Source organism: Chiloscyllium punctatum, chromosome 50 (genome assembly GCF_047496795.1).
Source record: "Chiloscyllium punctatum isolate Juve2018m chromosome 50, sChiPun1.3, whole genome shotgun sequence".
Classification (NCBI taxonomy): domain Eukaryota; kingdom Metazoa; phylum Chordata; class Chondrichthyes; order Orectolobiformes; family Hemiscylliidae; genus Chiloscyllium; species Chiloscyllium punctatum.
The window spans coordinates 32,965,257-32,980,587 of record NC_092788.1 but is presented as its reverse complement, the minus strand read 5'-3'; the positions used below and the strand labels follow the sequence as shown (position 1 = coordinate 32,980,587).

The following is a 15,331-nucleotide window of genomic DNA, read 5'->3' as shown; positions in this document are numbered from 1 at the left end:
GTGTTACAGTGAGGGGTGTGGGGTATATCAGTGTGTTACAGTGAGGGGTGTGGGGTATATCAGGGTGTTACAGTGAGGGGTGTGGGGTATATCAGTGTGTTACAGTGAGGGGTGTGGGGTATATCAGGGTGTCACAGTGAGGGGTGTGGGGTATATCAGTGTGTTACAGTGAGGGGTGTGGGGTATATCAGTGTGTTACAGTGAGGGGTGTGGGGTATATCAGGGTGTTACAGTGAGGGGTGTGGGGTATATCAGGGTGATACAGTGAGGGGTGTGGGGTATATCAGGGTGTTACAGTGAGGGGTGTGGGGTATATCAGGGTGTTACAGTGAGGGGTGTGGGGTATATCAGGGTGTTACAGTGAGGGGTGTGGGGTATATAAGTGTGTTACAGTGAGGGGTGTGGGGTATATCAGTGTGTTACAGTGAGGGGTGTGGGGTATATCAGGGTGTCACAGTGAGGGGTGTGGGGTATATCAGTGTGTTACAGTGAGGGGTGTGGGGTATATCAGTGTGTTACAGTGAGGGGTGTGGGGTATATCAGTGTGTTACAGTGAGGGGTGTGGGGTATATCAGGGTGTTACAGTGAGGGGTGTGGGGTATATCAGTGTGTTACAGTGAGGGGTGTGGGGTATATCAGTGTGTTAGAGTGAGGGGTGTGGGGTATATCAGGGTGTTACAGTGAGGGGTGTGGGGTATACCAGGGTGTTACAGTAAGGGGTGTGGGGTATATCACTGTGTTACAGGAAAGGGTGTGGGGTATATCAGTGTGTTACAGTGAGGGATGTGGGGTATATCAGGGTGTTACAGTGAGGGGTGTAGGGTATATCAGGGTGTTACAGTGAGGGGTGTGGGGTATATCAGTGTGTTACAGTGAGGGGTGTGGGGTATATCAGTGTGTTACAGTGAGGGGTGTGGGGTATATCAGTGTGTTACAGTGAGGGATGTGGGGTATATCAGTGTGTTACAGTGAGGGGTGTGGGGTATATCAGTGTGTTACACTGAGGGGTGTGGGGTGTATCAGTGTGTTACAGTGAGGGGTGTGGGGTATATCAGTGTGTTACAGTGAGGGGTGTGAGGTATATCAGGGTATTACAGTGAGGGGTGTGGGGTATATAAGTGTGTTACAGTGAGGGGTGTGGGGTATATCAGTGTGTTACAGTGAGGGGTGTGGGGTATATCAGTGTGTTACAGTGAGGGGTGTGGGGTATATCAGTGTGTTACAGTGAGGGGTGTGGGGTATATCAGGGTGTTACAGTGAGGGGTGTGGGGTATATCAGTGTGTTACAGTGAGGGGTGTGGGGTATATCAGTGTGTTAGAGTGAGGGGTGTGGGGTATATCAGGGTGTTACAGTGAGGGGTGTGGGGTATACCAGGGTGTTACAGTTAGGGGTGTGGGGTATATCACTGTGTTACAGGAAAGGGTGTGGGGTATATCAGTGTGTTACAGTGAGAGGTGTAGGATATATCAGTGTGTTACAGTGAGGGGTGTGGGGAATATAGTGTGTCACAGTGAGGGGTGTGGGGTATATCAGGGTGTCACAGTGAGGGGTGTGGGGTATATCAGTGTGTCACAGTGAGGGATGTGGGGTATATCAGTGTGTTACAGTGAGGGGTGTGGGGTATATCAGTGTGTTACAGTGAGGGGTGTGGGGTATATCAGGGTGTTACAGTGAGGGGTGTGGGGTATATCAGTGTGTTACAGTGAGGGGTGTGGGGTATATCAGTGTGTTACAGTCAGGGGTGTGGGGTATATCAGTGTGTTACAGTGAGTGGTGTGGGGTATATCAGTGTGTTACAGTGAGGGGTGTGGGGTATATCAGTGTGTTACAGTGAGGGATGTGGGGTATATCAGTGTGTTACAGTGAGGGATGTGGGGTATATCAGGGTGTTACAGTGAGGGGTGTGGGGTATATAAGTGTGTTACAGTGAGGGGTGTGGGGTATATCAGTGTGTTACAGTGAGGGGTGTGGGGTATATCAGTGTGTTACAGTGAGGGGTGTGGGGTATATCAGGGTGTCACAGTGAGGGGTGTGGGGTATATCAGTGTGTTACAGTGAGGGGTGTGGGGTATATCAGTGTGTTACAGTGAGGGGTGTGGGGTATATCAGTGTGTTACAGTCAGGGGTGTGGGGTATATCAGTGTGTTACAGTGAGTGGTGTGGGGTATACCAGGGTGTTACAGTGAGGGGTGTGGGGTATATCACTGTGTTACAGGAAAGGGTGTGGGGTATATCAGTGTGTTACAGTGAGGGGTGTGGGGTATATCAGTGTGTTACAGTGAGGGGTGTGGGGTATATCAGTGTGTTACAGTGAGGGATGTGGGGTATATCAGTGTGTTACAGTGAGGGGTGTGGGGTATATCAGGGTGTTACAGTGAGGGGTGTGGGGTATATCAGTGTGTTACAGTGAGGGTGTGGGGTATATCAGGGTGTTAAAGTGAGGGGTGTGAGGTATATCAGGGTATTACAGTGAGGGGTGTGGGGTATATAAGTGTGTTACAGTGAGGGGTGTGGGGTATATCAGTGTGTTACACTGAGGGGTGTGGAGTATATCAGTGTGTTACAGTGAGGGGTGTGGGGTATATCAGTGTGTTACACTGAGGGGTGTGGGGTGTATCAGTGTGTTACAGTGAGGGGTGTGGGGTATATCAGTGTGTTACAGTGAGGGGTGTGAGGTATATCAGGGTATTACAGTGAGGGGTGTGGGGTATATAAGTGTGTTACAGTGAGGGGTGTGGGGTATATCAGTGTGTTACAGTGAGGGGTGTGGGGTATATCAGGGTGTCACAGTGAGGGGTGTGGGGTATATCAGTGTGTTACAGTGAGGGGTGTGGGGTATATCAGTGTGTTACAGTGAGGGGTGTGGGGTATATCAGGGTGTTACAGTGAGGGGTGTGGGGTATATCAGTGTGTTACAGTGAGGGGTGTGGGGTATATCAGTGTGTTAGAGTGAGGGGTGTGGGGTATATCAGGGTGTTACAGTGAGGGGTGTGGGGTATACCAGGGTGTTACAGTGAGGGGTGTGGGGTATATCACTGTGTTACAGGAAAGGGTGTGGGGTATATCAGTGTGTTACAGTGAGAGGTGTAGGATATATCAGTGTGTTACAGTGAGGGGTGTGGGGTATATAGTGTGTCACAGTGAGGGGTGTGGGGTATATCAGGGTGTCACAGTGAGGGGTGTGGGGTATATCAGTGTGTCACAGTGAGGGGTGTGGGGTATATCAGTGTGTTACAGAGAGGGGTGTGGGGTATATCAGTGTGTTACAGTGAGGGGTGTGGGGTATATCAGGGTGTTACAGTGAGGGGTGTGGGGTATATCAGTGTGTTACAGTGAGGGGTGTGGGGTATATCAGGGTGTTACAGTGAGGGGTGTGGGGTATATCAGTGTGTTACAGTGAGGGGTGTGAGGTATATCCGGGTATTACAGTGAGGGGTGTGGGGTATATCAGTGTGTTACAGAGAGGGGTGTGGGGTATATCAGTGTGTTACAGAGAGGGGTGTGGGGTATATCAGGGTGTTACAGTGAGGGGTGTGGGGTATATCAGTGTGTTACAGTGAGGGGTGTGGGGTATATCAGTGTGTTACAGTGAGGGGTGTGGAGTATATCAGGGTGTTACAGTGAGGGGTGTGGGGTATATCAGGGTGTTACAGTGAGGGGTGTGGGGTATATCAGTGTGTTACACTGAGGGGTGTGGGGTATATCAGGGTGTTACAGTGAGGGGTGTGGGGTATATCAGGGTGTTACAGTGAAGGGTGTGGGGTATATCAGTGTGTTACAGTGAAGGGTGTGGGGTATATCAGTGTGTTACAGTGAAGGGTGTGGGGTATATCAGTGTGTTACAGTGAAGTGTGTGAGGTATATCAGGGTATTACAGTGAGGGGTGTGGGGTATATCAGTGTGTTACAGTGAGGGGTGTGAGGTATATCCGGGTATTACAGTGAGGGGTGTGGGGTATATCAGTGTGTTACAGAGAGTGGTGTGGGGTATATCAGTGTGTTACAGAGAGGGGTGTGGGGTATATCAGGGTGTTACAGTGAGGGGTGTGGGGTATATCAGGGTGTTACAGTGAGGGGTGTGGGGTATATCAGGGTGTTACAGTGAGGGGTGTAGGGTATATCAGTGTGTTACAGTGAGGGGTGTGGGGTATATCAGGGTGTTACAGTGAGGGGTGTGGGGTATATCAGGGTGTTACAGTGAGGGGTGTGGGATATATCAGTGTGTTACACTGAGGGGTGTGGGGTATATCAGGGTGTTACAGTGAGGGGTGTGGGGTATATCAGGGTGTTACAGTGAGGGGTGTGGGGTATATCAGGGTGTTACAGTGAGGGGTGTGGGGTTTATCAGTGTGTCACAGTGAGGGGTGTGGGGTATATCAGGGTGTTACAGTGAGGAGTGAGGGGTATATCAGGGTATTACAGTGAGGGGTGTGGGGTATATCAGTGTGTTACAGTGAGGGGTGTGAGGTATATCCGGGTATTACAGTGAGGGGTGTGGGGTATATCAGTGTGTTACAGAGAGGGGTGTGGGGTATATCAGGGTGTTACAGTGAGGGGTGTGGGGTATATCAGTGTGTTACAGTGAGGGGTGTGGGGTATATCAGTGTGTTACAGTGAGGGGTGTGGAGTATATCAGGGTGTTACAGTGAGGGGTGTGGGGTATATCAGGGTGTTACAGTGAGGGGTGTGGGATATATCAGTGTGTTACACTGAGGGGTGTGGGGTATATCAGGGTGTTACAGTGAGGGGTGTGGGGTATTTCAGTGTGTTACAGTGAGGAGTGAGGGGTATATCAGGGTGTTACAGTGAGGGGTGTGGGGTATATCAGGGTGTTACAGTGAAGGGTGTGGGGTATATCAGTGTGTTACAGTGAAGGGTGTGGGGTATATCAGTGTGTTACAGTGAGGGGTGTGGGGTATATCAGGGTGTTACAGTGAGGGGTGTGGGGTATATCAGGGTGTTACAGTGAGGGGTGTGGGGTATATCAGTGTGTTACAGTGAGGGGTGTGGGGTATATCAGTGTGTTACAGAGAGGGGTGTGGGGTATATCAGGGTGTTACAGAGAAGGGTGTGGGGTATATCAGTGTGTTACACTGAGGGGTCTGGGGTATATCAGTGTGTCACAGTGAGGGGTGTGGGGTATATCAGTGCGTTACAGTGAGGGGTGTGGGGTATATCAGGGTGTGACAGTGAGGGGTGTGGGGTATATCAGGGTGTTACAGTGAGGGGTGTGGGGTTTATCAGTGTGTTACACTGAGGGGTGTGGGGTATATCTGGGTGTTACAGTGAGGGGGTGTGGGGTATATCAGTGTGTTACAGTGAGGGGTGTGGGGTATATCAGTGTGTTACAGTGAGGGGTGTGGGGTATATCTGTGTGTTACAGTGAGGGGTGTGGGGTATATCAGGGTGTTACAATGAGGGGTGTGGGGTATATCAGGGTGTTACAGTGAGGGGTGTCGGGTATATCAGTGTGTTACAGTGAGGGATGTGGGGTATATCAGTGTGTTACAGTGAGGGGTGTGGGATATATCAATCTGTTACAGTGAGGGGTGTGGGGTATATCAGGGTGTTACAGTGAGGGGTGTGGGGTATATCAGTGTGTTACAGTGAGGGGTGTGGGGTATATCAGGGTGTTACAGTGAGGGGTGTGGGGTACATCAGGGTGTTACAGTGAGGTGTGTGGGGTATATCAGTGTGTTACATTGAGGGGTGTGGGGTATATCAGGGTGTTACGGTGAGGGGTGTGGGGTATATCAGTGTGTTACAGTGAGGGGTGTGGGGTATATCCGTGTGTCACAGTGAGGGGAGTGGGGTATATCAGGGTGTTACAGTGAGGGATGTGGGGTATATCAGTGTGTTACACTGAGGGGTGTGGGGTATATCAGTGTGTTACAGTGAGAGGTGTGAGGTATATCAGTGTGTTACAGTGAGGGGTGTGAGGTATATCAGTGTGTTACGGTGAGGGGTGTGGGGTATATCAGGGTGTTACCGTGAGGGGTGTGGGGTATATCAGTGTGTTTCAGTGAGGGGTGTTGGGTATATTCGTGTGTCACAGTGAGGGGTGTGGTGTATATCAGTGTGTTACAGTGAGGGGTGTGGGGTATATCAGTGTGTTACAGTGAGGAATGTGGGGTATATCAGGGTGTTACAGTGAGGGTTGTGGGGAATATCAGGGTGTTACAGTGAGGGGTGTGGGGTATATCAGTGTGTTACACTGAGGGGTCTGGGGTATATCAGTGTGTCACAGTGAGGGGTGTGGGGTATATCAGGGTGTTACAGTGAGGGGTGTGGGGAATATCAGGGTGTTACAGTGAGGGGTGTGGTGTATATCAGGGTGTTACAGTGAGGGGTATGGGGTATATCAGTGTGTCACAGTGAGGGGTGTGGGGTATATCAGGGTGTCACAGTGAGAGGTGTGGGGTATATCAGGGTGTTACAGTGTGGGGTGTGGGGAATATCAGGGTGTTACAGTGAGGGGTGTGGGGTATATCTGTGTGTCACAGTGAGGGGTGTGGGGTATATCAGTGTGTTACAGTGAGGGGTGTGGGGTATATCAGTGTGTTACAGTGAGGGGTGTGGGGTATATCAGGGTGTCACAGTGAGGGGTGTGGGGTATATCAGGGTGTTACAGTGAGGGGTGTGGGGTATATCAGTGTGTCACAGTGAGGGGTGTGGGGTATATCAGTGTGTTACAGTGAGGGGTGTGGGGTATATCAGTGTGTTACAGTGAGGGGTGTGGGGTATATCAGGGTGTCACAGTGAGGGGTGTGGGGTATATCAGTGTGTTACAGTGAGGGGTATGGGGTATATCAGTGTGTCACAGTGAGGGGTGTGGGGTATATCAGGGTGTTACAGTGAGGTGTGTGGGGTATATCAGTATGTTACAGCGAGGGGTGTGGGGTATATCAGGGTGTTACAGTGAGGGGTGTGGGGTATATCAGGGTGTTACAGTGAGGGGTGTGGGGTATATCAGTGTGTTACTGTGAGGAGTGCGGGGTATATCAGTGTGTTACAGTGAGGGGTGTGGGGTATATCAGGGTGTTACAGTGAGGGGTGTGGGGTATATCAGGGTGTTACAGCCAGGGGTGTGGGGTATATCAGTGTGTTACAGCGAGGGGTGTGGGGTTTATCAGTGTGTTACAGCGAGGGGTGTGGGGTATATCAGGGTGTCACAGTGAGGGGTGTGGGGTATATCAGGGTGTCACAGTGAGGGGTGTGGGGTATATCAGGGTGTCACAGTGAGGGGTGTGGGGTATATCAGGGTGTTACAGTGAGGGGTGTGGGGTATATCAGTGTGTTACAGTGAGGGGTGTGAGGTATATCAGTGTGTTATGGTGAGGGGTGTGGGGTATATCAGGGTGTTACAGTGAGGGGTGTGAGGTATATCAGTGTGTTATGGTGAGGGGTGTGGGGTATATCAGTGTGTTACAGTGAGGGGTGTGGGGTATATCAGTGTGTTACAGTGAGGAATGTGGGGTATATCAGGGTGTTACAGTGAGGGGTGTGGGGATTATCAGGGTGTTACAGTGAGGGGTGTGGGGTATATCAGTGTGTTACACTGAGGGGTCTGGGGTATATCAGTGTGTCACAGTGAGGGGTGTGGGGTATATCAGGGTGTTACAGTGAGGGGTGTGGGGTATATCAGGGTGTTACAGTGAGGGGTGTGGGGAATATCAGGGTGTTACAGTGAGGGGTGTGGTGTATATCAGGGTGTTACAGTGACGGGTATGGGGTATATTAGTGTGTCACAGTGAGGGGTGTGGGGTTTCTCAGGGTGTCACAGTGAGGGGTGTGGGGTATATCAGGGTGTTACAGTGAGGGTGTGGGGAATATCAGGGTGTTACAGTGAGGGGTGCGGGGTATATCTGTGTGTCACAGTGAGGGGTGTGGGGTATATCAGTGTGTTACAGTGAGGGGTGTGGGGTATATCAGTGTGTTACAGTGAGGGGTGTGGGGTATATCAGGGTGTCACAGTGAGGGGTGTGGGGTATATCAGGGTGTTACAGTGAGGGGTATGGGGTATATCAGTGTGTCACAGTGAGGGGTGTGGGGTATATCAGGGTGTTACAGTGAGGGGTGTGGGGTATATCAGTATGTTACAGCGAGGGGTGTGGGGTATATCAGGGTGTTACAGTGAGGGGTGTGGGGTATATCAGGGTGTTACAGTGAGGGGTGTGGGGTATATCAGGATGTTACAGTGAGGAATGTGGGGTATATCAGGGTGTTACAGTGAGGGGTGTGGGGTATATCAGGGTGTTACGGTGAGGAATGTGGGGTATATCAGGGTGTTACAGTGAGGGGTGTGGGGTATATCAGGGTGTTACAGTGAGGGGTGTGGGGTATATCAGTGTGTCACAGTGAGGGGGTGTGGGGTATATCAGTGTGTTACAGTGAGGGGTCTGGGGTATATCAGTGTGTCACAGTGAGGGGTGTGGGGTATATCAGGGTGTTACGGTGAGGGGTGTGGGGTATATCAGTGTGTCACAGTGAGGGGTGTGGGGTATATCAGTGTGTTACAGTGAGGGGTGTGGGGTCTATCAGGGTGTTACAGTGAGGGGTGTGGGGTATATCAGTGTGTTACAGTGAGGTGTGTGGGATATATCAGTGTGTCACAGTGAGGGGTGTGGGGTATATCAGGGTGTTACAGTGAGGGGTGTGGGGTATATCAGAGTGTTACAGTGAGGGGTGTGGGGTATATCAGAGTGTGACAGTGAGGGGTGTGGGATATATGAGTGTGTTACAGTGAGGGTGTGGGGTATATCAGTGTGTTACAGTGAGGGGTGTGGGGTATATCAGGGTGTTACAGTGAGGGGTGTGGGGTATATCAGGGTGTTACAGTGAGGGGTGTGGGGTATATCAGTGTGTCACAGTGAGGGGTGTGGGGTATATCAGGGTGTTACATTGAGGGGTGTGGGGTATATCAGGGTGTTACAGTGAGGGGTGTGGGGTATATCAGTGTGTTACAGTGAGGGTGTGGGGTCTATCAGTGTGTTACAGTGAGGGGTGTGGGGTAGATCAGTGTGTCACAGTGAGGGGTGTGGGGTATATCAGGGTGTTACAGTGAGGGGTGTGGGGTAGATCAGTGTGTTACGGTGAGGGGTGTGGGGTATATGAGGGTGTTACGGTGAGGGGTGTGGGGTATATCAGGGTGTTACGGTGAGGAATGTCGGGTATATCAGGGTGTTACAGTGAGGGGTGTGGGGTATATCAGGGTGTTACGGTGAGGAATGTGGGGTATATCAGGGTGTTACAGTGAGGGGTGTGGGGTATATCAGGGTGTTACGGTGAGGAATGTGGGGTATATCAGGGTGTTACAGTGAGGGGTGTGGTGTATATCAGGGTGTTACGGTGAGGAATGTGGGGTATATCAGGGTGTTCCAGTGAGGGGTGTGGTGTATATCAGGGTGTTACAGTGAGGGGTGTGGGGTATATCAGTGTGTTACGGTGAGGAATGTGGGGTATATCAGGGTGTTACAGTGAGGAATGTGGGGTATATCAGGGTGTTGCAGTGAGGGGTGTGGGGAATATCAGGGTGTTACAGTGAGGGGTGTGGGGTATATCGGTGTGTTACACTGAGGGGTGTGGGGTATATCAGTGTGTTACAGTGAGGGGTGTGAGGTATATCAGTGTGTTACAGTGAGGGGTGTGAGGTATATCAGTGTGTTACAGTGAGGGGTGTGGGGTATATCAGGGTGTTACGGTGAGGGGTGTGGGGTATATCAGTGTGTTACAGTGAGGAATGTCGGGTATATCAGGGTGTTACAGTGAGGGGTGTGGGGTATATCAAGGTGTTACACTGAGGGGTGTGGGGTATATCAGGGTGTTACAGTGAGGGGTGTGGGGTATATCAGGATGTTACAGTGAGGGGTGTGGGATATATCAGTGTGTTACAGTGAGGGGTGTGGGGTATATCAGTGTGTTACAGTGAGGGGTGTGGGGTATATCAGGGTGTTACAGTGAGGGGTGTGGGGTATATCAGTGTGTTACACTGAGGGGTGTGGGGTATATCAGTGTGTTACAGTGAGGGGTGTGGGGTATATCAGGGTGTTACAGTGAGGGGTGTGGGGTATATCAGGGTGTTACGGTGAGGGGTGTGGGGTATATCAGGGTGATACAGTGAGGGGTGTCGGGTATATCAGTGTGTTACAGTGAGGAATGTGGGGTATATCAGGGTGTTACAGTGAGGGGTGTGGGGTGTATCAGTGTGTTACAGAGAGCGGTGTGGGGTATATCAGTGTGTTACAGTGAGGGGTGTGGGGTATATCAGTGTGTTACAGAGAGGGGTGTGGGGTATATCAGTGTGTTACAGAGAGGGGTGTGGGGTATATCAGTGTGTTACAGAGAGGGGTGTGGGGTATATCAGTGTGTTACAGTGAGGGGTGTGGGGTATATCAGTGTGTTACAGTGAGGGGTGTGGGGTATATCAGTGTGTTACAGAGAGGGGTGTGGGGTATATCAGTGTGTTACAGTGAGGGGTGTGGGGTATATCAGTGTGTTACAGTGAGGGGTGTGGGGTATATCAGTGTGTTACAGTGAGCGGTGTGGGGTATATCAGTGTGTTACAGAGAGGGGTGTGGGGTATATCAGTGTGTTACAGTGAGGGGTGTGGGGTATATCAGTGTGTTACAGTGAGGGGTGTGGGGTATATCAGTGTGTTACAGTGAGGGGGTGTGGGGTATATCAGTGTGTTACAGTGAGGGGTGTGGGGTATATCAGGGTGTTACACTGAGGGGTGTGGGGTATATCAGGGTGTTACAGTGAGGGGTGTGGGATAGATCAGGGTGTTACAGTGAGGGGTGTGGGCTATATCAGTGTGTTACAGTGAGGGGTGTGGGGTATATCAGGGTGTTACAGTAAGGGGTGTGGGGTATATCAGTGTGTTACAGTGAGGGGTGTGGGGTATATCAGTGTGTCACAGTGAGGGTTGTGGGGTATATCAGTGTGTTACAGTGAGGGGTGTGGGGTATATCAGTGTGTCACAGTGAGGGGTGTGGGGTATATCAGGGTGTTACGGTGAGGGGTGTGGGGTATATCAGTGTGTTACAGTGAGGGGTGTGGGGTATATCAGTGTGTTACAGTGAGGGGTGTGGGGTCTATCAGGGTGTTACAGTGAGGGGTGTGGGGTATATCAGTGTGTTACAGTGAGGTGTGTGGGATATATCAGTGTGTCACAGTGAGGGGTGTGGGGTATATCAGGGTGTTACAGTGAGGGGTGTGGGGTATATCAGAGTGTTACAGAGGGGTGTGGGGTATATCAGAGTGTGACAGTGAGGGGTGTGGGATATATGAGTGTGTTACAGTGAGGGTGTGGGGTATATCAGTGTGTTACAGTGAGGGGTGTGGGGTATATCAGGGTGTTACAGTGAGGGGTGTGGGGTATATCAGGGTGTTACAGTGAGGGGTGTGGGGTATATCAGTGTGTCACAGTGAGGGGTGTGGGGTATATCAGGGTGTTACAGTGAGGGGTGTGGGGTATATCAGGGTGTTACAGTGAGGGGTGTGGGGTATATCAGTGTGTTACAGTGAGGGTGTGGGGTCTATCAGTGTGTTACAGTGAGGGGTGTGGGGTATATCAGGGTGTTACAGTGAGGGGTGTGGGGTATATCAGGGTGTTACAGTGAGGGGTGTGGGGTATATCAGTGTGTCACAGTGAGGGGTGTGGGGTATATCAGTGTGTCACAGTGAGGGGTGTGGGGTATATCAGGGTGTTACGGTGAGGGGTGTGGTGTATATCAGTGTGTTACAGTGAGGGGTGTGGGGTATATCAGTGTGTCACAGTGAGGGGTGTGGGGTATATCAGGGTGTTACGGTGAGGGGTGTGGGGTATATCAGTGTGTTACAGTGAGGGGTGTGGTGTATATCAGTGTGTTACAGTGAGGGGTGTGGGGTATATCAGTGTGTCACAGTCAGGGGTGTGGGGTATATCAGTGTGTCACAGTGAGGGGTGTGGGGTATATCAGGGTGTTACGGTGAGGGGTGTGGGGTATATCAGTGTGTTACAGTGAGGGGTGTGGTGTATATCAGTGTGTTACAGTGAGGGGTATGGGGTATATCAGGGTGTCACAGTGAGGGGTGTGGGGTATATCAGTGTGTTACAGTGAGGGGTGTGGGGTATATCAGTGTGTTACAGTGAGGGGTGTGGGGTATATCAGGGTGTTACAGTGAGGGGTGTGGGGTATATCAGGGTGTTACAGTGAGGGGTGTGGGGTATATCTGGGTGTTACAGTGAGGGGTGTGGGGTATATCAGGGTGTCACAGTGAGGGGTGTGGGGTATATAAGTGTGTTACAGTGAGGGGTGTGGGGTATATCAGGGTGTTACAGTGAGGGGTGTGGGGTATATCAGGGTGTTACAGTGAGGGGTGTGGGGTATATCAGTGTGTTACAGTGAGGGGTGTGGGGTATATCAGGGTGTCACAGTGAGGGGTGTGGGGTATATCAGGGTGTTACAGTGAGGGGTGTGGGGTATATAAGTGTGTTACAGTGAGGGTGTGGGGTATATCAGTGTGTTACAGTGTGGGGTGTGGGGTATATCAGTGTGTTACAGTGAAGGGTGTGGGGTATATCAGTGTGTTACATTGAGGGGTGTGGGGTATATCAGTGTGTTACAGTGAAGGGTGTGGGGTATATCAGTGTGTTACATTGAGGGGTGTGGGGTATATCAGTGTGTTACAGTGAGGGGTGTGGTGTATATCAGTGTGTTACAGTGAGGGGTGTGGGGTATATCAGGGTGTTACGGTGAGGGGTGTGGGGTATATCAGGGTGTCACAGTGAGGGGTGTGGTGTATATCAGGGTGTCACAGTGAGGGGTGTGGGGTATATCAGTGTGTTACAGTGAGGGGGTGTGGGGTATATCAGGGTGTTACAGTGAGGGGTGTGGGGTATATCAGGGTGTTACAGTGAGGGGTGTGGGGTATATCAGTGTGTTACAGTGAGGGGTGTGGGGTATATCAGGGTGTTACAGTGAGGGGTGTGGGGTATATCAGTGTGTTACAGTGAGGGGTGTGGGGTATATCAGGGTGTTACAGTGAGGGGTGTGGGGTATATCTGTGTGTCACAGTGAGGGGTGTGGGGTATATCAGTGTGTCACAGTGAGGGGTGTGGGGTATATCGTGTGTTACAGTGAGGGGTGTGGGGTATATCAGTGTGTTACTGTGAGGGGTGTGGGGTATATCAGGGTGTTACAGTGAGGGGTGTGGGGTATATCTGTGTGTCACAGTGAGGGGTGTGGGGTATATCAGTGTGTCACAGTGAGGGGTGTGGGGTATATCAGTGTGTTACAGTTAGGGGTGTGGGGTATATCAGTGTGTTACAGTGAGGGGTGTGGGGTATATCAGGGTGTTACAGTGAGGGGTGTGGGGTATATCTGGGTGTTACGGTGAGGGGTGTGGGGTTTCTCAGTGTGTCACAGTGAGGGGTGTGGGGTATATCAGGGTGTTACAGTGAGGGGTGTGGGGTATATCAGTGTGTTACAGTGAGGGGTGTGGGGTATATCAGGGTGTTACAGTGAGGGGTGTGGGGTATATCTGGGTGTTACGGTGAGGGGTGTGGGGTTTCTCAGTGTGTTACAGTGAGGGGTGTGGGGTATATCAGGGTGTTACAGTGAGGGGTGTGGAGTATATCAGGGTGTTACAGTGAGTGGTGTGAGGTATATCAGGGTGTTACAGTGAGGGGTGGGGGGTATATCAGGGTGTTACGGTGAGGGCTGTGGGATATATCAGTGTGTTACAGTGAGGGGTGTGGGGTATATCAGGGTGTGACAGTGAGGGGTGTGGGGTATATCAGGGTGTTACAGTGAGGGGTGTGGGGTATATCAGTGTGTTACAGTGAGGGGTGTGGGGTATATCAGGGTGTTACAGTGAGGGGTGTGGGGTATATCAGGGTGTGACAGTGAGGGGTGTGGGGTATATCAGGGTGTTACAGTGAGGGGTGTGGGGTATATCAGGGTGTTACAGTGAGGGGTGTGGGGTATATCAGTGTGTTACAGTGAGGGGTGTGGGGTATATCAGGGTGTTACAGTGAGGGGTGTGGGGGATATCAGGGTGTTACGGTGAGGGGTGTGGGGTATATCAGGGTGTTACAGTGAGGGGGGTGGGGTATATCAGGGTGTTACAGTGAGGGGTGTGGGGGATATCAGGGTGTTACGGTGAGGGGTGTGGTGTGCTTCCTTTGGTAACCGCATGTGATTTCTCTCGTAGCTAATACTGCGAGCCCGGAATGTTCCGGATCTTTCCGGAGGGGTGACGTGTTCGTTTGAGGATATTTCGGAGAGTGAGGGGGTGATAGAGGGCAATGAGATTCACTGTGTCTCCCCCTCACTGAGGAAAATCCCACTCATTACCAACGGCTACGGTAGGAAATGTCGGAGGGTCAGTGCTGAGGGAGGGTCAGTGCTGAGGGAGGGTCAGTGCTGAGGGAGGGTCAGTGTGAGGGAGGGTCAGTGCTGAGGGAGGGTCAGTGCTGAGCGAGTGGGGGCTGTGGGAGGGTCAGTGCTGTGGGAGGGTCAGTGCTGAGGGAGGGTCAGTGCTGAGGGAGTGGGGGCTGTGGGAGGGTCAGTGCTGAGGGAGGGTCAGTGCTGTGGGAGGGTCAGTGCTGAGGGAGTGGGGGCTGTGGGAGGGTCAGTGCTGTGGGAGGGTCAGTGCTGAGGGAGGGTCAGTGCTGAGGGAGTGGGGGCTGTGGGAGGGTCAGTGCTGAGGGAGGGTCAGTGCTATGGGAGGGTCAGTGCTGAGGGAGTGGGCGCTGTGGGAGGGTCAGTGCTGAGGGAGTGGGTGCTGTGGGAAGGTCAGTGCTGAGGGTGTGGGGGCTGTGGGAGGGTCAGTGCTGAGGGAGCGGGGGCTGTGGGAGGGTCTCTCCTGGTGAATACTGAGACTCCGTTCCCCTGGGGTGAGCTCGGACTGAAATCTCTGTCTGTTATTTATTGACAGGAGACAAACATGTGATCAAACTCCATCTCAAATCCAAGGAGACAAACAAATTCTTCGCTGTGACCTACTTTGTCTTCTATAACTGCAGCGTTCACCGGCTGTAAGTAACGCACTCATCACAACCGGTCTGTCACAGATACAGAGGAAAGCTCCCTCTACACCGTCCCCCACTCCCAGGGACAGGGGGTTAGATACAGAGTAAAGCTCTCTATACACCGTCCCCCACTCCCAGGGACAGGGGGTTAGATACAGAGTAAAGCTCCCTCTACACTGTCCCCCCCACTCCCAGGGACAGGGGGTTAGAGACAGAGTAAAGCTGCCTCTACACTGTCCCCCACTCTCAGGGACAGGCGGGTTAGGTACAGAGTAAAGCTCCCTCTACACTGTCCCTCCGACAGTAATCCATTGT

General features: G+C 51.7%; 1 protein-coding gene across 1 annotated transcript in view; it reads left to right on the top strand.

Annotated features, from left to right (window-relative positions):
- Positions 1 to 15,026, top strand: part of LOC140470041 (plexin-A1-like) — a 17,879-nt gene extending 2,853 nt beyond the window's left edge. The window contains exons 2-3 of the mRNA XM_072566500.1: positions 14,197 to 14,350; positions 14,923 to 15,026. Coding sequence (XP_072422601.1) covers positions 14,197 to 14,350; positions 14,923 to 15,026 — 258 coding nt within the window. The remainder of the gene's footprint in view (positions 1 to 14,196; positions 14,351 to 14,922) is intronic.
- The last annotated feature ends 305 nt before the right edge of the window (positions 15,027 to 15,331 follow it).